The sequence below is a fragment of the Hyla sarda genome, chromosome 7, assembly GCF_029499605.1.
Source record: "Hyla sarda isolate aHylSar1 chromosome 7, aHylSar1.hap1, whole genome shotgun sequence".
NCBI classification, from domain to species: Eukaryota; Metazoa; Chordata; class Amphibia; order Anura; family Hylidae; genus Hyla; species Hyla sarda.
Genome location: NC_079195.1, coordinates 64041831 through 64068728, shown reverse-complemented (window position 1 = coordinate 64068728; position 26898 = coordinate 64041831). Strand labels below are relative to the sequence as shown.

Genomic DNA, 26898 nt, shown 5'->3' with positions numbered 1-26898 from the left:
ACTCTGCCCTAGACATGTTATCCTCTATCCAAAGGATAGGAGATAACATGTCTAGGGCAGATTACCCCTTTACAGTAGTTGTCCTGCTAATAATATAATGTTGGCCTTGGGGAATGCTGCAAAACACAGATTCAAAGAACATTGACAGCAATGCGTCACATTATCATGCACTGCTCCCTGGGGCCAGGCATTAGCAATATTATAGTTTGACTTCTCTAATGTTATTTATCCAACAGGTTTTTACATCCATCTTTGGAGTGGGACTGAAAACTGCAGAAAAGTGGTACAGAATGGGTCTCAGGACACTAGAAGATATAAAAACTAAAAAAGATCTGAGGTTCACAAGCATGCAGAAACATGGTAATCTATCCTTATTATTCATATTGCTTTTTATGTTCATTTAATAAAAAAAGACTCATGAGAGAATAACAACTACCCCTTATCAACTCTTTAGAGAAACAGTTGCCATAGCGATACTAGAGGACACGGAAAAGCATTGACCAAAGTGCATGTCGAATATTAAGCATCATGTGCCTTATGTCTGGAGGCTACACTTCCATGTGATGTTATACGGTCACAATGAGGCATAAACGTGGCACTTATCACTATATCTTTCTGGTAAACAAGTTTCAAAGTTAAATAAAATGTTTTAAATCTCGCAGACATGATGCATGTGAGAGTTCTGAGACTTGGTGCTACTCCGAAAATTCTTTCTTTTCTGACGAACTTCACGCTGTGCCTTTCAGTAACCTCGGTTTGAAAGACACCTCTAACAGCTGCTTTGACAGCTCATGTACTATATATAAGCACCCATATAATTTTCCAAACCTTAAAGTGGATTTGTCATGTAGGGCTGGAAATTCATGCATCCAAATTTGTCCACTAAATAAATACAATTGAATCCACTTCCTCCTATTCTATGACTGGTATTACTTAAGCTTGTTCTATTGTAACAAGATAAAAAACATAAAATAGAACTTAGTATACATGATGCTGCTTTATTTGACCAGGGGGATAATGCGTAATTAGAGGGGGCACAGTGGTTGGACCCCTACTGATCACACACGCATTGGGGTTGATTTACTGAGAGTGGAGTGTAGTGGTTTGTATTTATTTTTTATTTTTTTTTGCCCGACAGGTATTTTTCCAAGACCTTTACTAATTTTTCCCTACATTTTGTATTTTCTTTTACAACTGATCTGAGACATCAGGTTTTCCAGAACTCAAATCCACCACATTTTATGTGGAAACATTAGTAAATATGTCGTGAACACATCCCTTTTGTCAGGGACACACTCCTTTTATAGAGGTCATGCTGTTTTTTAGGGGACACACCCCTTTCCCCATGGACACACCTCTTTTTCAGGTTTTCTGTAAAAATTGGAGACTTGGTCTGGTTTATTGGATTTTTTGGGCACAAGATCTGGAACACAAAGCTTGCACCAAAATTCAACTGCAAAACCCAATAAAAAAACTGAACATGTTAGTAAATAACCCCCATTGTGTTACTTGTGGGAAACGCCTTTATCCACACAAGGATCATGACTTGAGATCTCTCAGTAGCAATTTCAACTTGACTTTTTATATAGCCTGTGGAATACAAGCCATAAAACATTATAGAAAGTCATGTCACACAGATATTCCAAACATTTTGATGGTTGGAGTCTTGGTGCTGAGATCCCCTTTGATCACTTCACTCTCCAGCCCACTGCTGGATCAGAATGGTTGTAGGAGATGGGCTCCATTGTCTTACAATGAAACCATCTCCTGCATTAAAGAGGTACTATGGTGAAAAACATTCTTTTTTTTTAATCAACTGGTGCCAGAAAATCAAACAGATTTGTAAATGACTTCTATTTAAAAATCTAAATCCTTTAGTACTTATCAGCTGCTGTATGCCCCAGAGGAAGTTATTTTCTTTTTAAATGTCTTTTCTGTCCTACCAGAGTGCTCTCTGCTGACACCTCTGTCTATTTCAGGAGCAGGGTAGGTTTACTATAGGGATTTCCTCCTGCTCTTGACAGTTCCTAAAACAGACAGAGGGGACAGCAGAGAGCACTGTGGTCAGATAGAAACTAAATTTAAAAAGAAAACAACTTCCTGTGGAGCATACAGCAGCTGTTAAGTACTGGAAGGGTTAATATTTTTAAATGGAAGTAATTTACAAATCTATGTATAATAACAAGGATTGTCAGCTCACCCGATCCTCCGCACGGCAAGAAGACCTCCAATTCAGGAAGAAAAGTGCAGAAGCCAGCGGTATAATAAACTTCAACTTTATTCGTAATCCATATAAAACTTTGACATGGCGTCTCAAAATACAAACGATAAAAACTCCTGGATAAGCAACATGGCGTGTTTCAGGTCATGTGACCTTTCATCAGATGCATGATGCATCATGCATCTGATGAAAGGTCACATGACCTGAAACGCATCATGTTGCTTATCCAGGAGGTTTTATCGTTTGTATTTTGAGACGCCATGTCGAAGTTTTATATGGATTACGAATAAAGTTGAAGTTTATTATACCGCTGGCTTCTGCACTTTTCTTCCTAATTTACAAATCTGTTTAACTTTCTGGCACCAGTTGATTTAAAAAAAATAATTTTTTCACCGGAGTACCCCTTTAAATCAGACTGAGTGGCCAGCTGGGAAATGAAGTGCACAACAGGCGATATTAGCAACCTGTTGAATCAAAAGTTTTGAAATGTCTGTGTTACATGTTAAAAGTTTTTTAAGTGACAGTAATACTTTAATAAAAGCCATCATGTTACTGTCATGACTCCTCGGCCACTTGGACTCACGTATAAGAAATCCGACACATACCTAGAGAAACTAAATAAATAGATGCAATTTCATTTCAGATCATTTTTATCTATCCTAATGCTACCTTAAAGGGGTACTCCGGTGAAAACCTTTTTTCTTTTAAATCAACTGGTGGCAGAAAGTTAAACATATTTGTAAATGACTTCTATTAAAAAATCTTAATCCTTTCAGTACTTATTAGCTGCTGAATGTTACAGAGGAAATTCCTTTCTTTTTGGAACACTGATGACATCACGAGCACAGTGCTCTCTGCTGACATCTCTGTCCATTTTAGCAACCATGCATAGCAGATGCATAGCAGATATAAGCTAAGGGCAGCATGGTGGCTCAGTGGTTAGCACTGCTGCCTTGCAGTGCTGGGGACTTGGGTTCAAATCCCACAAAGGACAACAATAAATAAAGCATTATTATTATTATTATAATAATGTCAGCAGAGACAACTGTGCTCGTGATGTCATCAGAGAGCATTCCAAAAAGAAAAGAATTTCCTCTGTAGTATTCAGCAGCTAATAAGTACAAGAAGGATTAAGATTTTTTAATAGAAGTAATTTACAAATATGTTTAACTTTTTGCCACCAGTTGATTTAAAAGAAAAAAGGTTTTCACCGGAGTACCCCTTTAACATATGTCATATTTTCTGTATTATACGTTATTTGAGGATTTCTTACTGACTTGCAGGCTTACTTTACTATGATGACATCGCTAGCTATGTATCAAGGATGGAAGCGGATGCAGTGGAGCACCTGGTGAAGAATATTATTTGTGAGTTTGTGCCAGATGCGATTGTGACAATCACCGGGGGCTTTCGAAGGTAATGTGATACTGTCAAGATCTTCATTGCAACAGTAACAGACATTTCTGGAACTTGGCAGCAATATATTAACCTTGTACATGAACTGCTGATGAACAGATGTTTCATAACAATATTATTCAACATTTGCACAATGCAATTCTAGAATACATAAACCCTGTTTAGGTTGTTTACAAGGCCAGAATACAATATTGTTCTGTTCTGCTTGAAAGGGCTTCAGCTGTAAAACCAACAACCCAAAAGAAAAGAATGAAAAATTCTACAGTAAAAAACAAAACAAATCAAATTCCTATAAGGAAATTTCTGAAAAATTTCCAGAAAATGTATATTTAATAATACCCCCTCAAAATGTACAGAAATGATCTATATCTATATATACAAAACTCAACGTGTGTGTATGTGTGTATGTTCCAGCATCACGTCCAAACGGCTAAAGATATTAACATGAAACTTGCCAGACATGTTACTTATATGTCAACAACAAACATAGGACAGGTGATTTAACCCTTACCCATCCTGATTTTCCAGGGGCAGAGTTTATGTTTAAAGTCCCATTCAAGTCAAAGGGAAATAAATGTTACTGCATAACGTCCAAACGGCTGGAGATATTTTGATAATACTTGGTCACATGCTACTTATATGTCCACTTAAAATATAGGATAGTTAATTTAACCCTTAACTACCCCCATTTGTGAGGGTTGGGGTTTTTGTGTAAAGTACCATGCAAATCAATGGGAAATGTATGTTCCCCCATAACTTCCGTACGGCTGGAGATATTTCAATACCTGGTACACATATTACGGGTCGGAATAGGAGGTCAGGATAGGAGGTTGGGATATGAGGACGGGATAGGAGGTCAAGATAGGATGACGGGATAGGAGGACAGGATAGAAGGACGGGATAGGAGGACTGGATAGGGGGACGGGATAGGAGGTCAGGATAGGAGGTCGAGATAGAAGGTTGGGATAGATGGACTGGATAGGAGGACGGGATAGGAGGTTGGGATAGGAGGTCGAGATAGGAGCACGGTATATGAGGATGGGATAGGAGGTCAGGATAGGAGGTCGAGATAGGAGGTTGGGAGAGATGGATTGGATAGGAGGACGGGATAGGAGGTCAGGATAGGAGGTCGGGATAGGAGGTCGAGATAGGAGGTCGAGATAGGAGGATGGGCTAGGAGGACGGGATAGGAGGTCAGGATAGGAGGTTGGGATAGGAGGATGGGATATAAGGTCAAGATATGATGACGGGATATGAGGTCCGGATATGAGGACGAGATGTGAGGATGGGATATGAGGTTGGGATATGATGACGGGATAGGAGGTCTGAATGTGAGGACAGGATATGGGATTGGGATATGACAACAATATATGAGGATGGGGTATGAAGTCAAAAGCTTCCTCCTTTGTTTATTTTCCTCCACAACAAGGATTAGGAAGGAAAAACCGGGCAACGCCGGGTACTCAGCTAGTATATATATAAAAAACTCAATGTGAGTATGTGTGTATGTATCTATGTATGTGTGTATGTTCCAGCATCACGTCCAAACAGCTAAAGATATTAACATGAAACTTGGCACACGTTACTTATATGTCAAGATCAAACATAGGATAGGTGATTTCACCCTTACTCACCCCCATTTGCCAGGGGCGGGATTTTTGTTTAAAGTCACATACAAGTCTATGGGAAATATATGTTACTGCATAACTTCCAAACTGCTGGAGATATTTCAATACCTGGTACACATATTACGGGTCGGGATAGGATGTCGGGATAGGAGGTCAAGATAGGAGGACGAGATAGGAGGACGAGATGGGAGGACGGAATAGGAGGTCGGGATAGGGGGTCGGGATAGGAGGTCGAGATAGGAGGTCAAGATATGAGGACAGGAAAGGAGGACAGGATAGGAGGTCGAGATAGAAGGATGGGATATGAGGACGCAAAATGAGGATGGGATAGGAGGTCGGGATAGGAGGTCGAGATAGGAGTTCGGGATAGAAGGTCGAGAATTATGAAGGAAAAACCCGGGCAACACCGGGTACTCAGCTAATTGGTTACTAAAAGTGGCTTCAGTTAATCCCAGTATTTTATACTCTCAATGTTAGATTCACCTGTCATTAGCAAAAACTTTTTATATAATGTAGATAATACCATTATATGTATATTTGTAATATAAATCTGTTAAAAAATATGTATATTTTTGGGAAAATAATGATGTCATTGCAGCTATTGCCTGTGTGTCTCTGTGATGAGACCAAATACAGGAAGTGAGGGCAAGACAAGCAGGCTCCTGGTTTGTCAATTATCCTGCTGTGTGAGCCAGGATCATGTCATAGAGCCTCAGTGCACAGAGCCCTGCTTGTCCTCAGTGTACAGAGCCCTGCTTGTCCTTAGTGCACAGAGCCCTGCTTGTCCTCAGTGTACAGAGCCCTGCTTGTCCTCAGTGTAAAGAGCCCTGCTTGTCCTCACTGCACAGAGCCCTGCTTGTCATCTGTGTACAGAGTCCTGCTTGTCCTCAGTGTCCAGAGCTCTGCTTGTCCCCAGTGTACAGAGCCCTGCTTGTCCTCAGTGTACAGAGCCCTGCTTGTCCTCAGTGTAAAGAGCCCCGCTTGTCCTCACTGCACAGAGCTCTGCTTGTCATCTGTGTACAGAGTCCTGCTTGTCCTCAGTGTCCAGAGCTCTGCTTGTCCCCAGTGTACAGAGCCCTGCTTGTCCTCAGTGTACAGAGCCCTGCTAGTCCTAAGTGCACAGAGCCCTGCTTGTCCTCAGTGCACAGAGCCCCGCTTGTCCTTAGTGTACAGAGCCCTGCTTGTCCTCACTGCACTGAGCCCTGCTTGTCTTCTGTGTACAGAGCCCTGCTTGTCCTCTGTGTACAGAGCCCTGCTTGTCCTCAGTGCACAGAGCCATGCTTGTCCTCAGTGTACAGAGCCCTGCTTGTCCTCATTGCACAGAGCCCTGCTTGTCATCTGTGTACAGAGCCCTGCTAGTCCTCAGTGTCCAGAGCTCTGCTTGTCCCCAGTGTACAGAGCCCTGCTTGTCCTCAGTGTACAGAGCCCTGCTAGTCCTAAGTGCACAGAGCCCCGCTTGTCCTCAGTGCACAGAGCCCTGCTTGTCCTTAGTGTACAGAGCCCTGCTTGTCCTCACTGCACTGAGCCCTGCTTGTCTTCTGTGTACAGAGCCCTGCTTGTCCTCAGTGTACAGAGCCCTGCTTGTCCTCAGTGTACAGAGCCCTGCTTCCCCTCAATGCACAGAGCCATGCTTGTCCTTAGTGTACAAATCCCTGCTTGTCCTCAGTGTACAGAGCCATGCTTGTTCTCAGTGTACAGAGCCCTGCTTGTCCTCATTGCACAGAGCCCTGCTTGTCCTCATTGCACAGATCCCTGCTTGTCCTCAGTGTACAGAGCCCTGCTTGTCCACAGTGCAAAGAGCCCTGCTTGTTCACCCACACTTATTGTATTTGGCCTCCTCACACACAGGCAATAGCTTCAGGGACAAAAATATATAATTTTTTTAATTACTGTATATTAAAAATATACATATAATGTTATTTTCTACATTATATAAAAGGTTTTTGCTAATGACAGGTGCAGGTAAACAAAATTACATAGTTATGTTCACACTGTGAGTTTTTACTATGCTCCCAGTTTTCTGCTAGTAAAATTTGGAACCAAATGTACATAGTCAACACAGTCTTAGAAGCTGGGAAATGGAGTCTTTATTCATGGATATGGTTTTAACAGTGCTCTTCAAGTACTGGGATGCAAGAGCATACCTGTACGCCCTTCGTCTTTAACAGGTTAATATAGTTGCTGAATCTCAATGACAAAAAATATTACAGTGTTAAAGGAATACTGCAGTAAGGGATAAGTGCCTTATTGCGGGGGTCCGACCCTCCATTCATCTCTATAGGAGAGCTGGAGATACTCGAGCACTGTACTCGTGTATCTGCAGCTCTCCAATAGAATTGTGGATATGTGCTCACCTCTGCTCCATGCTTGGGGAGAGCTGGAGCACTGGGCAGGAGGTAGCAGGGGTCCCAGGGGTTGACACTTATCCCCTGTCAGTCTTCCATTGATTTGAATGGAATTCACTTCTTGGAGGCACCTCCTTAAACAGTGATATTTCTTAATGCAGTGTTTTCCAACCAGTGAATCTCCAGCTGTTGCAACAGCTGGAGACACACTGGTTGGAAAACATTTGCCCTCATTTACTATTGCAAACCCCACATGTTTTGTCGGGTTTTGCTCCAGATTCTGGCGCATTGCACAACACTCTTGCGCATTGCTTAGAAAACCCCAAAAAGTCTGGATGTCTGGAAAAGGGGGCGTGGTCACTGAAAAGGGGCGTGCTCCCGACATTTTCACAAAAAACAACATATTTTTCACAGAAAATGTGGTGGATTTCAGCTGAGGAAAACCCTACAGATCAGAGCATGTGTAAAAAAAAAAAAAAGCAAAATGTAGGGAAAGTGGAAAATGTAGAGAAACCTTAGTACATACCATGGAAAATAAATTGTAGGGAATTAAAACACACAAAGAAACCTACACAACACTCTTAGTAAAGGGCCATTGTGTTAAAGGGTAAATACAACGTTTCAAGCCTGCAATATCTTCAGCTCCAGCAGGGGGAGACACAGGCTATGTTGGGCAGTACTGTTACCTTTGCAACTGTACTACCCAGTGGCCTGTATCTCCCCCAGCTAGAGCTGAAGATCTTGCAGGCTTAAAACTTTGAATTTACCGTTAAAGAGAATAGGCAGGGTGGACATGTTCTCCCCCCCCCCTCAAAAAAAAATAAAAAAAATAAATAACCCCTAAGTTATTCTTGATCTCAGTCATATTAGATAATAAAAAATAAACTACCGAGCACTGGGTCTAAAAAATCTACTTAAACGTAAAATCCCATCCAGTGTGTGAAAAATAAATATGTAAATATTTATAACTGTTCTAATTATTTTTCTACTTTACATTTGATGACGGATTGTAGTATGGCAAATATTTAGAAAACATGCAACAATAATGATGTACTATTACCATTCCTCAATAACAATAACACTCATTTATTTATTAGTACAGAGACTCTATCCGTGCCTGCCAACAGATGTGTGTGCATTATTTAGTAGCTTATCATCAACTTGTTCAGAAGTAACGTTGGCAACTGCAGTTTATTTACCTCCGCCAGATAACATGGCCTATTAGTGCATCTATGTTTCGTCTTTTATTATCTTGATATATCATGTTTACTTTCTCTACCATTGCAGAGATGAGCCGTAACTAGTGATGAGAGAATAGATATCTATAATCCGAGATTTCTGCTGATACATATTATTCAGATTTATAAGGGCTGGGGATTAAAAGAAGATCCACAAAGACAAAAACACTCTTTTTCGAGCTTCTATGGCTTAGCTAATATATTAGTAATAGTAAACTACTATAAAATGACTTTCTAAAGGCTAACGTGGGGAATACAGTTCTGCATGTTTAGTTTATTATTCAATATGTTTCTATGCAAGTATGAAACTGAATATATGAAAAAATGTAGAAGGTAAGGAGCCCTTTGTATAATGAAAATAGGCCCCTGATTATTTTTTTGGGACTGCTTCTGAGTAACGCCTAGCCTTGTGACAGTGCGAGGTTGTGCAATGCTGTGGCAGATATAGACAAATTACACCAAACTCCCAACTATGGAATCTCCTCTCTCTTCTTTGCCTCACTGTAAGGCTATGTTCACACAGCAGAATTTCTTCTACATCCCCATGCAAAAACTATGGCACATAAGTAATTTAAAGAGTACCTGTCATGAGCTTGATACATTTTTTAAATCTTCCCAGTTCACTCCTCCCATCATAATAAACCCACCAATACCAACCATATTTTATATATATATATATATATATATATATATATATATATATATATAGTTTTCTACCTTGATATAGTGATGTATCTTCTGCTCACTCTCAGTGAGCTCCACAGACTGGGAAGGGGCATTCCTCAGCAGGTAAGGTGTCATCTGAAGCCCTGCAGGGGAGAACGTCTTCCTTCATTCTGCCACACACTGCTGAGAGCAGTTCAGTGTGAGATGGACTTTGATTTACTAAGGCCGTGCACAACCCCCTCCTCAGCTTTGGACACTGAACTCTACAATGGGTCAGCTCTGTCTAGCAGCTGCAAAAGGGTGCAGAAATATTTAGTGCAATATTTAGAACAATATTTAGCACAATATTCAGCACCATGCACTGAAGGCATCATGACTTTACAGTCTAGCTTAGCTCAAAGGCAAAGGGAGCTGAAATAGGCAGCTCTATACACTCTATACACTGTGCTGACCCGAGGTCCCACCTGCATTTCCTGACTTTCATCTCTTCCAGGCTGTTGCAGGAGACAATCTGCAAGCAGGACTGCAGGCAGGACCAGAAGGAGGACCCCTGGTGGCCAACCTTTAAAAGGGGTACTCCACTGGAAAAAAATATTTAATCAACTGGTGTCAGAAAGTTAAACAGATTTGTTAATGACTTCTATTAAAAAATCCAGTACTTATCAGTTGCTGTGTGCTCAAGAGGAAGTTCTTTTCTTCGAATTTTCTTTCTGTCTGACCACAGTGCTCTCTGCTGACACCTCTGTCCATTTTAGAAACTGTCCAGAGCAGGAGAGATTTGCTATGGCTCCTACTCTGGACAGTTCCTAAAACAGACAGAGGTGTCAGCAGAGAGCACTGTAGTCAGACAGAAAGGAAATTCAAAAAGAAAAGAACTTCCTCTGAAGCACACAGCAGCTGATAAGTACTGGAAGGATTAAGGTTTTTTAATAGAAGTAATTTACAAATCTTTTTAACTTTCTGGCACCAGTTGATTAAAAAAAATGTTTTCCAGTGGAGTACCCCTTTAAGGGTTAATTTAACACATAAAGTTAAGGGAAAATTATATTACTAATGACATGTACCATTTAAATCAGATTCCAAGCAGAATTCCCATGTGGAAATTCTGCCTGGGATCAAAGCCCCATTGATGTCAGTGGAAGGTGTAGTCAAGTAGTATTTCCTGCTTCAAGAATGGATATGTGTAACACTCACATTTCTGAAGACAGGAACCCTAGTGGATGTGAATCCGCTGGACCTGTGTGGCAGATGACTCAGACCGTACCAGGGAGCGGAGTCTAGGGTGCCGCTGGTTTCCCCAGAGCCCGCGCAAGTCGGGATGGACTTGCTGCGGCAGGTGGCACCCAGGTCGCTACCCCTGGCACGGCTTGACCACACAAGCGGCTGAGGAGATGCGAGGCACAGGAGGGATAAGGCAGCTCATAGTCTGGATAGCAGAAGTTCAGGGCAGGCGGCACAGGAGCGTAGTGAAAGCAAAGCGAGGTAGGTGGCAGAGGAGCAAGGTCAAGTCACAAGACCAAGAGATCTGATACACGACAAGGCAATATTGAGGAACGTTTTCTCAAAGGCACTAAGCAACAATGATCCGGCAGGGAATTGGGTAGGGTGGAGGAATTTATAAATGAGCCAAAGGTTGATTACACTAATGCGTGTATTGGCCCTTTAAATCTTAAAGCTCCGGCATGCGCGCGCCCTAGGGGACGGGGACACGTGCGCCAGAGCAGAGAGGCGCGGAGAGTGACGGACTGGGGCTTGCATGCGGGCGCGTCCTGCAATGCTTGTCCCAGCCCCGTCAGCAGCAGAAGGTAAGGGGACCATGCACTCACGGCCAGCGTGTGTGGCCAGAGCGCATAACGTAACAATATGTGAAGTATTGAAGCAGAAAATGCTCCTTGTCAGGACCTTTTATTGACATCAATGGAGCTTTGATTCCAGACAAAATTTTCACATTCCAAATTCTGAGGAAATTTGTCATGTGAACATAGCATAATGGGGTTGACAGGTTGTTTAGAGGTGTATGGTGGTAGGCTGAAAAAAAGACTGCAATGCTTGCAAGGGTAGGCAGGTCCTCTCAATCTCGGATACCTATCAATGGCTTGCCATTGTTTGAGTTACTCTTTGTTCCATTTCTTAGGTCATGTTGGTATGAATGGTGGCATCAAGTAGATAAAGAGACCTGTGCAGTTTGTCCTGATTAAATAATGTTTCACCAGCTACATCTTTATCCCAGCTGAAGCACAGCCTGGGACAAAGTCTAGACACTAAAGGTGAGACTAGTACTCCTTATTGCTCACTCCTGTCCTATCAGACTGCAGCATAAAAACAGAGGAAAGGGGGTTACAGAGCAGCCTTCAGTGATTGGATGAAGAGACCCAGCACAGCCCAACAGAAAGTGAGTGCATGGTGAGTGAGGGCGGGCTCAGTGCTTGCCTCGAACATGTCTCTTACTGAGCAGTGGATGTCAGAATGAGTGAGCTGCAGAATGGAGGGATTTGTAAACTAAATAGAGAGGCTAGACACCTGAAACTTGAAGAATCTGTATGACCTAGTAAGTACATATGTAAGAAATTTTTTTTTATGTGATATAACAGGTATGCTTGAAAGGGAATCTGGCACAAAGTTTGATCTTTAAAAACTGCGGACAGCTCTATATATATATAGGCCACCACTACAGAAAATGCAAAGGAGGCCGGGCTGTTAATCACAGCTAAGAGGAGGAGAAACAGAAGTCCTCAATAGAGAACAACTCTGTTCACCTAACTAGAAGAGCCTCCTAGGCACTTTCCATAATGTCTGGGACAGCAAATAATGTTTTTCTCTTGGTCATGCAAGCTGCATGACTGAAAAACTAGGTATCAATACAATCCTCTCCATATCCTCTGGATCTTTGTATCACTTTTAGATTTGCTAATTTCTGCTTGTGAACCAAGGAATTTGTGTTTTCTCATATGTGCAAATGAGAAGCAGTAGCTTGTAGGGCAGGGTTAATTGTCTCAAGTGTTCTTAGGGCAGGGCTCAGGGCTTCAAATGCCCACATGGTGGAGCCAATCACTTCAAGTGCCCACAAGGCAGGGACAATCACCAAGTAGGCAGGGACAGAGGGAGTGGGCAAGTTCAGGGCTGCACACTATCCTTACCTAACGTGACACTTACCATGAAAATACAGTGACCCCCCGACCTACGATGGCCCCGACATACGATAATTTCAACATGCGATGGCCTCTCAGAGGCCACCGCATGTTGAAGGCAGCATCAACATACAATGCTTTTGTATGTCGACTGCCACCGGATAGCCGTTTACGGTGCCCCGTGTGCTTCGGTGATGGTCTCCTACCTGTCCTCGGGGCTCCGGAGCTCCTCTTTGTGATTTCCTGCGTCACCAGCGCTCTCCATCATCGTCATCACATCGCCGCACATGCCGTCCAATCATCCAATAGGAGCGGCGTGCATAGTGATGAGATGGCGGTGACGTGAGAGCGACGATCCTGGGGAAGCAGAGACGTCCGGAGCATCAGGGACAACACGGGGACGCGGCGGCAGCAATGGAGGGCGACATCCAGGGCAGCGGTGACGAGCAGTGACGGTCCAGAGAGGTGGGGACAGGTGAGTACAACTTCCTAGACTTTACATTGCACGGATCCCTCAACATACGATGGTTTCAGCAAACGATGGTTCATTTGGAATGGATTACCATCGTATGTTGAGGGACCACTGTACTGATATATGCTATAAAAAATAATGAAGCACCCACAAGAATCTAATCACTCAGTATTGTCATCTCTACCCTAACAATTATAAGAGCCTAAACTGTTCTAGTAACATTCAGTGACACCTATTACTTCAAAGACAATGTTGAGTTAAATGGGTTATCCACCATAAGGTGATTTTAGTGCTTACCTGCCAGACAGACATGCTTAGGAAGGATCTGTGCTTGTCTTGTAGCCAAATGGTTGTGTTCTGAGTCCGCTATAATGCTGTGGCTTTCTTTTTGTGAAATTACTATTTCCTGTTGGAGGTTCTCTCCCTCCAACTACAAGTCCCAGGATCCCTTATCTGTAAGTGTGAGGTCACTTTTCCCTCTCCCACACATCAGCCACCCCATCCATTGAAGAACACCTGAGCGGCCTCCCATGCTGTGCTGTAAACAATAGACCAATGTTTTCTAACCAGGGTGCCTCCAATTGTTGCCAACTTTCAACTTCCTGCAGAATGATCTCCCTCCCACCCAGCTGTCACTCCACCTATTGATAACAGAAAAGAGGCCCCAGCACTCACCAAAACTTCAAGCAATATAGTGGTTTTATTTCATATCCTGAGTAGAATGTTCTACTAAGGATATGAAATAAAACCACTATTTTACTTGAAGTTTTGGTGAATGCTGGGATCTCTTTTTCTATTATGCATTGATCTATCCACGTGCACCACCATCCGCAGAAGTGCCGACCTTCACTACCTTATACTTCACCTATTGAAGCAGACAGACTCTTTTGAACAGTGATGTAATGTCTCAGGGCCACATTGCAACCTTGGGAAACTTGAGACAAAACTTATTGTGTATGCTGTTAAAGATAAACATCGGGGCAAAGATCACAAAAGAATTGCGAGACCACCATCAAACACAGGTACCGACACTATATTATGAACTACTCTAACTATACAGCCTCTATAGCATCGTTAAATAAAATTTTTTAAAAATCTTGAAATATCCCTTTTAAAGAAAATGTCCTATATTTCCAGGTCTAATTTACCTACAGTCAACGAAATGTAACATGCTATAGGCATTACTAGTAATGAATGCTTCGTGTACAGTACTTTACAAAGAGGCTGAATATGACCTTTATAGCCTCTTAGCTTCCTATTGATTTAATAATATGCCATGCTTTTACTGGGGTTTTCAATACTCCACACATGATTTTAATGGTAATGTAGCCCAGTATGACCTTTCTTCCATTAATCCCAGACCCTCTGTCCTGTCTCCATTTAAAGCATAATACAACTATTACTAATATTGGATTACAAGTTCTATCTGCCATTTGTTCTGACATTTCTGTGACATCGCTTGTAAACACTTTTTTTCTTTATCATGTTGCTGTAAACTGAAGGCAATAAGCTGGGAGCTGACTTGTGAGGCGAGCCCATGGACCCATGATGGAGGGGAATTGGTCGGACAATTCTTTATTGATCACATTTTAATAAAACTATTGTTTTTTGTTTCTCTTTTTTTTTTCATAAGTTAAAAAAAATTACCCAAAAACAGGGCCTCTTGTCCATGAGTGGTGACCTGCCCTATTCATTTCATTGAGGCTTAAAGGGGTACTACCGTGGAAAACTTTTTTTTTTTAAATCAACTGGTGCCAGAAAGTTAAACAGATATGTAAATTACTTCTATTTAAAAATCTTAATCCTTCCAGTACTTTTTAGGGGCTATATACTACAGAGTAAATGTTTATCTTTTTAGATTTCTCTGATGTTACGACCACAGAGCTCTCTACTGACCTCTGTTGTCCAGTTTAAGAACTGTCCAGAAAAGGAGAAAATCCACATAGCAAACATATGCTGCTCCGGACAGTACCTAAAATAGACAGCAGAGGTCAGCAGAGAGCACTGTGGTCATGACATCAGATAAATCTAAAAAGATAAGCATTTCCTCTGTAGTATATAGCCCCTAAAAAGTACTGGAAGGATTAAGATTTTTAAATAGAAGTAATTTACAAATCTGTTTAACTTTCTATCACCAGTTGATTTAAAAAAAAATAGTTTTCCACAGTAGTACCCCTTTAACTGAACCAGACATAGCCCATGGACAAAACCAGGTGCTATTCACTATTAAACATGCTAGTTCTCTTGAGTCACTACAATTAATAATTTTAGAAACTATTCCAGAATATGCTCATAATAGGTACCAACGCCTCATTAACCGTGAATCCTTTTGGATTCACAAGTTACATTCATTGGTCACTTTGTTAACATTTTTTTTCCCCACTTTTAACAATTTTAAATTTTTGTTATATTAATTCTTTATTGTATGTTGTATCTTATTGAGGTTTTATGGTATTTGAGTTTGTACAAGTATGATTGTGACCATCCCTATTCATTATTATACTTTCTTCATAAATTTTTGGAAATGACGCATCATATAAACAACTACATGCGTTTTTTTTAAATTTCCTTTTTTCTTTGTATATTTGCTTCTGTGCGTGTATATATATATATATATATATATATATATATATATATGTGTGTGTGTGTATAATGCGTTTGTTTGTGTATATATATATATATATATATATATAATCTAAACATAAATTTGATTTTGTAATTATTATTTATATATATATATATATATATATATATATTTGTATAATTTCATATATATATTTTCTGTACACTATATTTATATATAAGTAATCCCTTGATTTTTTGGCACATAACTTTTTAGTAATATCCTCCTTTTTTTGACAATAAGGATGCTCACATATACTTCTTTGTAACTCTTTGTAATTCTGTACAATTAAATCCAGTAAAGGGTTAACACCCTATTGTGTATAAAACCAAGGGTGTTCCCTTACCTTGCCATGCCTGAAGAAGCTGCGCATGCACAGCGAAACGCGTTGCATTATTGGAAATAAAACCGATGGAATTTATCCTGGCTTCTTGATCCTTTGTTCCGGTCAGTGCCACTATCCTGCTCCAAACGAAGCTTCCCTTTTGATTAGGTGCTATTTCTGGAAGAGATAACAGATGTTTTTCTAAAATCATAGGACCAATTTACATTTCTGGAAATAAAATTTCTGCAGGAGTCAGATCTCCTAAACCATGGAAGTAAAAGTTGCAGGATAACTGAAGTGTGTACCTTCATGGGAACTGGTATGGAGGCCATGGCATGTATGGTGCTTTCATGGGCCACCTAAATCTATGGGAGAATACCTTCATAAAAAGGCAGCTGATGGAGCAACACATTATTTTTCTGTTGGGTTTATACAGAAGTGAAAAAGGGATTTATCGACTACCGTGCACCTGCTATATTGTGCCTGTTTTTATTTTGTGTATTGACTTGCGCCAAAGTTATCATCTAATTTTGCTCAATTTACATGTTGTCTGTGCTTGTTTTGTTATTTTACTTGCTGTACCCTTACAGAGGGCTTGGTTTGCAAATGCCCTGCTTGAGGTGCTGAATTTATGATTTCTCCAAATGTTTTTTGTTGAAATTTTTTTTGCACACATGTACTACAGTGACTGGCTGGCATATAAAAGTATGTGATCTTTTCAATGTTTTGCAGTGTCACATACAACTGATAAAACACATGTTTGCGCAATAGATTTCGCATTGGGCAAAAATCTGCATTAAGAAATGCTCCCCTTTATGTGTTTACATAAAATCATAACCATATAGAAGTACAGCAAACTTCTTTGGATACCATATTCAGAGGTAATAAGGAGCTCTTATACAGTTGTGTGTGGGAGGCCTAGAGAAGACCATGGGGCAATTCATCACTGCAAACACGATGGAATATTCTGCCTCTCCATAAGTAACAATAATATTTTTTTTGTAAATTGAGTTACCATGATGGAAGATGCAGATCATACATGTGCATATTTGATAGACCTTAATAATGTAAACCACTGACAGTAATGAGAAACTTGACAGACACATAATTGCTGTAAAGTCATTGCCATTATGAAGAACAAAAATTAAAAATAAACCCACTGATATGATATACTTGAATAGCATTGCCCAGGTTCCTCTACTCCCTTTTTTGACACATTTTGTAAAACATTTTGGCTAATATGCTCTTAAGGATTCAATTTCTTCCAGACTTTAATGTACAAGTGGATCTTTGCTACAGTGACACACATTTCTGAGCAAATTAAAATATAAATAGCAGCACTTAAAGTCTTCTACGAATCCGGCAGAGTAACAGCTGTGCTGCAGGAATATTTCCTTTCCAATTGAGAGATGTAGTAATAAAGCGGCAATGATGACCAAGAACTTGCGACAGACTTGGGAAGTTGAATTATTTTCTTCTTGCTCCGCATGGCAATTAAGGCAAAGGGACATTTCTTCCCTAGGTGTGCGGTGTAAAGGTCGAGCGAATACTCTGCGTGTGCAATGCGACATAAATTGATACCATTAGTGGAAGAGTTTTGTTACCTATGGTTTATTTGAACCTATGGCTACCATGCCTAGGAGCTTGCAAGTCGCTCTCCACACATAGATCAAGGTCTATGTGGGTCTGTTGGCAAAACTTGAGTTCTGTATACCAATGAAAAAGGAAGGCGAAAAGTTATACCACCATACCATGCTAACCTAATACATAATAGCACTATATTGAACATAAATGCACTATGCAATGCCTTACTAATATCACTGTTACACCCGCACTAAACCTGAATATACTGGGTTATAGTTCAGGTTATTAACTCACATATTTCTGTATTTGTGGAGTTCTATATATTTACATGTCTGTAGCTACTCCGCTCCTGAGTTAAATGAAGACAGGTAGCCGGCTCGCTCCCAATTTACTGACTGGGCTTCTTCTCTCATAAATATGCAAATTAATTTACTATCCTGCCGGTGGGGCTTTCTCAGCAAAGCGGACCTGCCTTGCCTCACTACACCCAGAAGGTGGAGCAGAGCACTCAGCCCCAACGGCAGAATAGTAAAGGCATGTGCATATTTATGAGAGGGGGGAGGATTGGAGTGTAAATATGGATGAGGCAGGGGAGCTCAGTGAGCCGGCTCCCCACCTCCATTGAGCACAGGAGCGCAATAGCTACAGATAAGTAAACAGTCACGTGAAAATATGAGTAACCTCTCTTTTTACAGCTATTCACCTGCGCTATGACCAAGAATATTGGGTTTGGTGTGGGTGAACTAGCAGTTTCTCTTTAAGTTTCCATATTTTGAGACATCAAAGCTTTTGTCTTCTTTGGTTGAATAAAGTGTTACTGCCACTTAAAAAATAAAATTCATATGTCAAAAGTTTTGATGTCAGGTTTTGAGACCCCCACTGATCACGGCTGTGCACTACACTCCCCAACACATTACTCTTTCCCTCTTAAAACCAAAAATGGAGCCCATCTCCTGCAACAAGTCAAATTGTTGCCAGCACTAAGACCCTGTGGTGCCAGCACTAGGACCCTGACCGAGGAAAACATTTGACATATCAAAAGTTGTTTTAATTGACAGTAATGTTTTAATTGCAACCGGAAAGATGTCTTTCTGAGCTACAGTGGTGGAGTGCCATCAGCTTTGCCGCCATTAGTACTTTTACTGTAATCCTAAAAAAAAAAGGGGGGGGGGGGGATTTCCACTAAATGGTGTCAACCAGGGATAAAACATATTTAAAGTATTTATTATTACTCCTGTCCCTATGGCATATTTTGGTGTAACACACTATATTTGTGAATTTTGTTTATAACCGTTTTCACTTTGACTTCTTTGTGACACATTTACACCATTTTGGGTGTATTTTCAGCTTGCTCACCAGTTTTGCTTTTTGACAGATGTTTGGGGCATGGCTTAGCTGTGAATGGAACTGCACCAGCATATGGTCTCACAAGGGGTCTGAGGATCTCATTTCGGTACCTAATGGCAGTCAGGCTACTTCTGGCAAGCACATGGGGGCTGTGCGGCCCCCCAAAGAAATGCCACCCCACACCATTACTGACCCACCACCAAACCGGTCATGCTGGAGGATGTTGCATGCAGCAGAACATTCTCCACAGCGTCTCCAGACTCTGTCACATCTGTCACATGTGCTCAGTGTGAACCTGCTTTTATCTGTGAAGAGCACAGGGCGCCAGTAGCGAATTTGCCATTCTTGGTGTTCTCTGGCAAATGCCAAACATTCTGCACGGTGTTGGACTGTAAGCACAACCACCACCGGTGGATGTCGGGCCCTCATACCACCCTCATGGAGTCTGTTTCTGACCATTTGAGTGGACACATGCACATTTGTGGCCTGCTGGAGGTCATTTTGCAGGGCTCTGGCAGGGCTCCTACTTGCACAAAGGCTAAGATAGCGGTCCTGCTGCCCTCCTATGTCCTCCTCCAAGTGTCCTTATGTACTGGCCTGTCTCCTGGTAGCACCTCCATGCTCTGGACACTATGCTGACAGACAGAGCAAACCTTCTTGCCACAGCTCGCATTGATGTGTCATTCTGGATGAGCTGCACTACCTGAGCCACTTGTGTGGGCTGTATACTCTGTCTCATGCTACCACTAGAGTGAAAGCACTGCCAGCATTCAAAAGTGACTGTTACGCCGAGCGCTCCGGGTCCCCGCTCCTCCCCGGAGCGCTCGCTTCACTCCCTCCGCTGCAGCGCTCCGGTCACGTCCTCTGACCCGGGGCGCTGCGATCCTGCTGCCAGCCGGGATGCGATTCGCGATGCGGGTAGCGCCCGCTCGCGATGCGCACCCCGGCTCCCCTACCTGACTCGCTCCCCGTCTGTTCTGTCCCGGCGCGCGCGGCCCCGCTCCCTAGGGCGCGCGCGCGCCGGGTCTCTGCGATTTAAAGGGCCACTGCGCCGCTGATTGGCGCAGTGGTTCCAATTAGGGTTTTCACCTGTGCACTTCCCTATATTACCTCACTTCCCTTGCACTCCCTTGCCGGATCTTGTTGCCTTAGTGCCAGTGAAAGCGTTCCTTGTGTGTTCCTTGCCTGTGTTTCCAGACCTTCTGCCGTTGCCCCTGACTACGATCCTTGCTGCCTGCCCCGACCTTCTGCTACGTCCGACCTTGCTTCTGCCTACTCCCTTGTACCGCGCCTATCTTCAGCAGCCAGAGAGGTGAGCCGTTGCTAGTGGATACGACCTGGTCACTACCGCCGCAGCAAGACCATCCCGCAACACATCATTCCACCTGACTGCCTGATCTCCACTTCTCCTGCCTCCATCAGGCAGACTCCTCCAGGAAAGACCTTTGTTTCTCCACGCCAACGCCTCGGAATCCTCAAATGGGGTCACTCCTCCCATCTCGCAGGTCATGCGGGCATCAAGAAATCTGTGCAACTCATCTCCCGCTTCTATTGGTGGCCGACTCTGGAGACGGATGTTGGGGACTTTGTGCGAGCCTGCACTATCTGTGCCCGGGATAAGACTCCTCGCCAGAAGCCCGCTGGTTTTCTTCATCCTCTGCCTGTCCCCGAACAGCCTTGGTCTCTGATTGGTATGGATTTTATTACTGATTTACCCCCTTCCCGTGGCAACACCGTTATTTGGGTGGTCGTTGATCGATTCTCCAAAATGGCACATTTCATCCCTCTTCCGGGTCTTCCTTCTGCGCCTCAGTTGGCTAAACAATTTTTTGTACACATTTTTCGTCTTCACGGGTTGCCTACGCAGATTGTCTCGGATAGAGGGGTCCAATTCGTGTCTAAATTCTGGAGAGCTCTCTGTAAACAACTCAAGATTAAATTAAATTTTTCCTCTGCATATCATCCCCAGTCCAATGGACAAGTAGAAAGAATTAACCAGATCCTGGGTGATTATTTGCGACATTTTGTTTCCTCCCGCCAGGATGACTGGGCAGATCTCCTTCCATGGGCCGAATTCTCGTATAACTTCAGGGTCTCTGAATCTTCCTCCAAATCCCCATTTTTCGTGGTGTACGGCCGTCACCCTCTTCCCCCCCTCCCTACCCCCTTGCCCTCTGGTCTGCCCGCTGTGGATGAAATTTCTCGTGACCTTTCCATTATATGGAGAGAGACCCAAAATTCTCTCTTACAGGCTTCTTCACGCATGAAGAGGTTCGCGGATAAGAAAAGAAGAGCTCCCCCCGTTTTTTCCCCTGGAGACAAGGTATGGCTCTCCGCTAAATATGTCCGCTTCCGTGTCCCTAGCTACAAGTTGGGACCACGCTATCTTGGTCCTTTCAAAATTTTGTGTCAAATTAATCCTGTCTCTTATAAACTTCTTCTTCCTCCTTCTCTTCGTATCCCTAATGCCTTTCACGTCTCTCTTCTCAAACCACTCATCCTCAACCGTTTTTCTCCCAAATCTGTTCCTCCCACTCCTGTTTCCGGCTCCTCGGACGTCTTCTCGGTCAAGGAAATTTTGGCTGCCAAAAAGGTCAGAGGGAAAAATTTTTTTTTAGTAGACTGGGAGGGTTGTGGTCCTGAAGAGAGATCCTGGGAACCTGAGGACAACATCCTTGACAAAAGTCTGCTCCTCAGGTTCTCAGGCTCCAAGAAGAGGGGGAGACCCAAGGGGGGGGGTACTGTTACGCCGAGCGCTCCGGGTCCCCGCTCCTCCCCGGAGCGCTCGCTTCACTCCCTCCGCTGCAGCGCTCCGGTCACGTCCTCTGACCCGGGGCGCTGCGATCCTGCTGCCAGCCGGGATGCGATTCGCGATGCGGGTAGCGCCCGCTCGCGATGCGCACCCCGGCTCCCCTACCTGACTCGCTCCCCGTCTGTTCTGTCCCGGCGCGCGCGGCCCCGCTCCCTAGGGCGCGCGCGCGCCGGGTCTCTGCGATTTAAAGGGCCACTGCGCCGCTGATTGGCGCAGTGGTTCCAATTAGGGTTTTCACCTGTGCACTTCCCTATATTACCTCACTTCCCTTGCACTCCCTTGCCGGATCTTGTTGCCTTAGTGCCAGTGAAAGCGTTCCTTGTGTGTTCCTTGCCTGTGTTTCCAGACCTTCTGCCGTTGCCCCTGACTACGATCCTTGCTGCCTGCCCCGACCTTCTGCTACGTCCGACCTTGCTTCTGCCTACTCCCTTGTACCGCGCCTATCTTCAGCAGCCAGAGAGGTGAGCCGTTGCTAGTGGATACGACCTGGTCACTACCGCCGCAGCAAGACCATCCCGCTTTGCGGCGGGCTCTGGTGAAAACCAGTAGTGGCTTAGAACCGGTCCACTAGCACGGTCCACGCCAATCCCTCTCTGGCACAGAGGGTCCACTACCTGCCAGCCGGCATCGTGACAGTGACAAAAACATCAGCCAGGAAGTATAGGAAATGAGAAGTGGTCTGTGGTCATCACCTGCAGAACCTCTCCTTTTTTGGGGGTATCTTGCTAATTGCCTATAATTTCCACCTGTTGTCTGTTCCATTTGCACAACAGCATGTGAAATTGATTGTCAATCAGTGTTGCTTCCTGAGTGGACAGTGGGATTTTACAGAAGTGTGATTGCCTTGGAGTTACATTGTGTTGTTTAAGTGTTCCCTTTATTTTTTGAACAGTGTGTGTGTGTGTGTGTATATATATATATATATATATATATATATATATATATATATATATATATTTATGTGCAGAATAGCCACAGCACTCCAATATGCACAGAAAAGATGGCTTTATTCCATTTCAACACACAAATGCAACATTTCAGCTGCCATAGCAGCCTTTTTCATGCATGTTGTGACTTCTGACCTGAGCCTAGGCTGCGTGCACCTCACCTCTACTCTCTCCTGAAGTTTAATGCTCACTTTTTCTGGTGCATTGTACAGAAGTTTAACTCTAAGGGGCACCTGGGATATTTTCTATTATGATATCAAGAAAAGCCCATTTACAGTATAGCGGATCGGTCAACAGGAAAACAAGGGTGCATATAAGCAATGGCCAGATAAGCCTATGCATCTTGATTCTGGGCATACCTTTCTTATCTCTATAGTCCTTTTCAGTGCAGAGATATATGCCTTTTTGTTATTATGGTAATGAGAAGTGCCCAGGGGGTGTTCCCCACGGTTAGCCAACATATCTTCTCTTATTCACTGCCTCCATGTCTACCTGACTTTGAGGGACAGCCACTAGTCTGCAACTGGGCATGGAGGTGATGAATAAGAGAAGATGGGTTTGCTAACCCTAGGCTCTTACAGTGAGAGCGTGTCATTAGGGTAAGTAAGCACAGGCGCTAGGGTGGAAAGGGCGAAATGAATAGGCTGTAATTTTAATTATTTAAAATTTTACAACCCTAGCATACTGCAGTTTAGTTTTTTATTAAATTGGAATACCTTTTTAATAAACAGGGGAAAAATAGAGGAAGGCAGGCCTACTTTGAATTAAAACCTATCTGGGATAAACATATATCTTACAGGGGTACTCCGCCCCTAGACATCTTATCCCCTATCGAAAGGATAGGGGATAAGATGTCAGATCGCCGGGGTCCCACCGCTGGGGAACCCCGGGATCTTCGGCTGCAGCACCCACCTGTTGTGGCTTCCAGCAGCGCTGGAGACTCTCATCCTAACGCCTCACGACCACGGTGATGTGAGATTGTGATGTCACGACTCCACCCCGTGTGACATCACGCCCCGCCCCCTCAATGCAAGTCTATGGGAGGGGGCTTGACGGCTGTCACGCCCCCTCCCATAGACTTGCATTGAGGGGCGGGGCGTGACATCACATGGGGGCGGAGTCGTGAAGTCATGATCTCATGTCACCGTGGTCGGGAGCCGAAGCCTCCAGCGTTGGGTGGGTGCTGAAGCCGAGATCCCGGGATAGGGGATAAGATGTCTAGGGGCGGAGTACCCCTTTAAGATAAATATATAAAAATGAAATACTATAAGGACAGATTAGATGGACCATGCTGTCAATAGTCTGTGCTTCTGTGTTTCTATGTTCTATTACTTCACACTGAGATGGATGGCTGATGGTGATAATGTGTGTTGTCGTATCCTCTCCGATAGGTGCTCTCCATAGGTGTAACCATCATTTCATAAAATAATCTATTATTACCCTCATAAATTATGAGCTTTCACAGAAAATATTGCAAGAGGAGAAAAGTTATGGCAACAAACTGCAAACTTGTTTTATGGTATTTCTGCACCATGTGAATATTGTAATTATTTCTCTACCTTCCCCGGGGCTCCTGCAGTGAGGGATCCCTACTGTTTGTTTCATGTGCACAGCATGAGCTCCAGATGTACCTGAATAGAATTTTCTCCGGATGTGAGATGTCTCATGCAGAAAATACATTCAACGCGAGCTGACCACCTTCATGGGCTGCCATGAACAATGGGTTAATGTTTTGTAAGGGTTCGATAGTAGTTCCCTTGAAATCTTTGCTCTTTGGCTTTATATAAGTGATTACCACTTTAGCCATTTCATTTTTAGCTTGACAGCGTAAAAGGATCTAAAACAAACTAAATCCTAAACAATGCTGCTTTTTATTTGGGTTTAGAAAACTACAAACAATACAATATACTGTATATTACCATTGAATCTAATGATTTCATTAATTGCATTCTGCTGGAGATACCAAGGAACATGAATCATTAACTCCAGACATCACATAATATCGTAATACTGTCATTAAAGGAACACTCTAAAAAAATCTTGCGTCAGGCAACTACCCCTCAAGTCTTGTACTAGGGTAGTAAGCATAGCCTAGTATATTAAATGTAAGGTGTTTCTTTACTCACATACTACTTACTGTTGACAGTCAATAACAGCTTAGACTGTTCAGTACTACTCTATAATGTCGTAGACACTGCTGCTTGTTCTCAGGGTGCACTATGAAGAGATAGAAGAGCAGGATCCCCACTTTTTTAATACTGTATTGTTTGGGAGACATCAGAGGCTAGAGTTGGTAACAATTGTCATATATGTTATAAAAAGCCAGAAATTGTGCTTATCCTCATATACCCATACAAAGTTTGTCTTGAAAAGTTATCTGAAAGGATAGGTATGTATACTACACTGCTCTATGGTATCAGGAATTCAGCTTAATTTAGATTTTAGCATCATGCACAAATGGAGAATAAAACATATCATGTAAGCTTCCTCTGGAATGTTTTGATGTGTTCTGCAAAAGTCAGATTTCCTTTGATCTTTGGCTTAAACTGTCATTATTGTTTCAACAAACTTTTTCATTACTCAATAGTACTAGTAAAGTGAATGTAAAAAACTTTGTAATATATCTAATCAGAAAAAAGCCCCTTTCCCCATAAGTTCATAATTCACTTTAAAGGGGCACTCCACTCTAAACATCTTATCCCCTATCTAAAGGATAGGGGATAAGATGTTAGATTGCGGGATCCTGCCGCTGGGGACCCCTGCGATATCTGGGCCGGAAGCAGCGGCATCTGAAACATGGAAGTTTGCAGCTTCCGCATTCATGATGTCACGCCACGCTCCCTCCTTTCATGTATATGGGAGGGGGCGTGATGGCTATGTACTAGACGCCATGCCTCCTCACATAGACGTGAATGGACGGGGCATGGTGGCTTGCATCGCCAGTCATTGGGCATGGAGTGGAGTTCATTCCGTGCACCGAATGACGGGTGCTGCAGCGGAGATCGCAGGGTCCTTAGCGGCCGGACCCCGGGATCTAACATCTTGTCCCCTATACTTTGGATAGGGGATATGTTTTCATTGGAGTACCCCTTTAACCCTAGGATTTTTTTATTTGACTATGCTACAGGGGCTTTAAAGTAGTGTAGTTCATAATATAGTGTCTGTACCTGTGTGTGACGGTTTTCTCCAAATTCTTCTGTGATTTTCACCCCAATATTTATTATTCACAGCATACAAAATGACTGTTGTCTCAGATTTTTCCCAGGTTGCAATGTGGCCGACACCTGATTCACTAGTCAGCTGATGACAGGGAGCCTGTCTGCCTGAATGGGTGGAGGGATCAATCTGCAACTAATGCAACAGCTGTAGTTACCATGATTGAAAACAACAGGTATTTTGAATAAATGCAGCTCATTTATGTTTCAATGGGTGGGGTGGCTGATGTGTGTGAGGGAGGAAAATGGAATTATGGGATTTGTAGGCAAAAAAGAAAACTCAAACAGGAAATACCAGTTCACAAAAAGCTAGCCACTGTGTCATGGCAATCTCACAACATAGCCATTAAGCCCCAAGACAAGCGCAGATCCTTCCTAAGTATGTCCATTACTGCCTGCCAGGTACGTACTACAATCACCTTATGGTGGATAACCCATTTAAGGACCAAGCCCATTTTCACCTTAAGGACCATAGCATTTTTTGCAAATTTTACTACTGTCACTGTCACTATGCACTAATAACTTAGGGGGAGATTTATCAAAACCTGTCCAGAGGAAAAGTTGCCCAGTTGCCCATAGCAACCAATCAGGTCGCTACTTTCATTTTTGAAAAGGCCTCTGGAAAATGAAAGCAGCGATCTGATTGGTTGCTATGGGCAACTCAGCAACTTTTCCTCTGGACAGGTTTTGATAAATCTCCCCCTTAAAGTTTACGTGACATATTCTACTTTGTTAGTGGTAATTTTTCGTCGATGCTTGCATCATTTCTTGGTGAAAAAATCCAAAATTTTATAAAACATTTTTTTAACTTTGAAGCTCTCTGCTTATAAGGAAAATGGACATCCCAAATAAATTATATTTTGATTCACTTATAAAATATGTCTACTTTATGTTTGCATCATAAAGTTGACATGTTTTTACTTTTGGAAGA

At 42.8% G+C, this 26898-nt stretch overlaps 2 protein-coding genes across 11 annotated transcripts in view; one reads left to right on the top strand and one right to left on the bottom strand.

Moving 5' to 3' along the window:
• The window catches only part of DNTT (DNA nucleotidylexotransferase), a 412449-nt gene that overhangs the window by 100073 nt on the left and 285478 nt on the right, over positions 1–26898 (top strand). For all 7 annotated transcript variants that reach the window (XM_056529815.1, XM_056529818.1, XM_056529819.1 and 4 more), the window contains 2 exons: positions 237–360; positions 3505–3637. In XM_056529815.1, coding sequence (XP_056385790.1) covers positions 237–360; positions 3505–3637 — 257 coding nt within the window. The remainder of the gene's footprint in view (positions 1–236; positions 361–3504; positions 3638–26898) is intronic.
• Positions 1–26898, bottom strand: part of LOC130282002 (uncharacterized) — a 183096-nt gene that overhangs the window by 73393 nt on the left and 82805 nt on the right. For 2 of the 4 annotated variants that reach the window (XM_056529821.1, XM_056529822.1), the window contains exons 2-3: positions 25920–26103; positions 16084–16239 (exon numbers count right to left, since the gene is read on the bottom strand). In XM_056529821.1, the coding sequence (XP_056385796.1) occupies positions 16084–16239; positions 25920–26103 (340 nt within the window). The remainder of the gene's footprint in view (positions 1–16083; positions 16240–25919; positions 26104–26898) is intronic. The other 2 variants (XR_008846200.1, XR_008846201.1) reach the window with 1 other exon arrangement.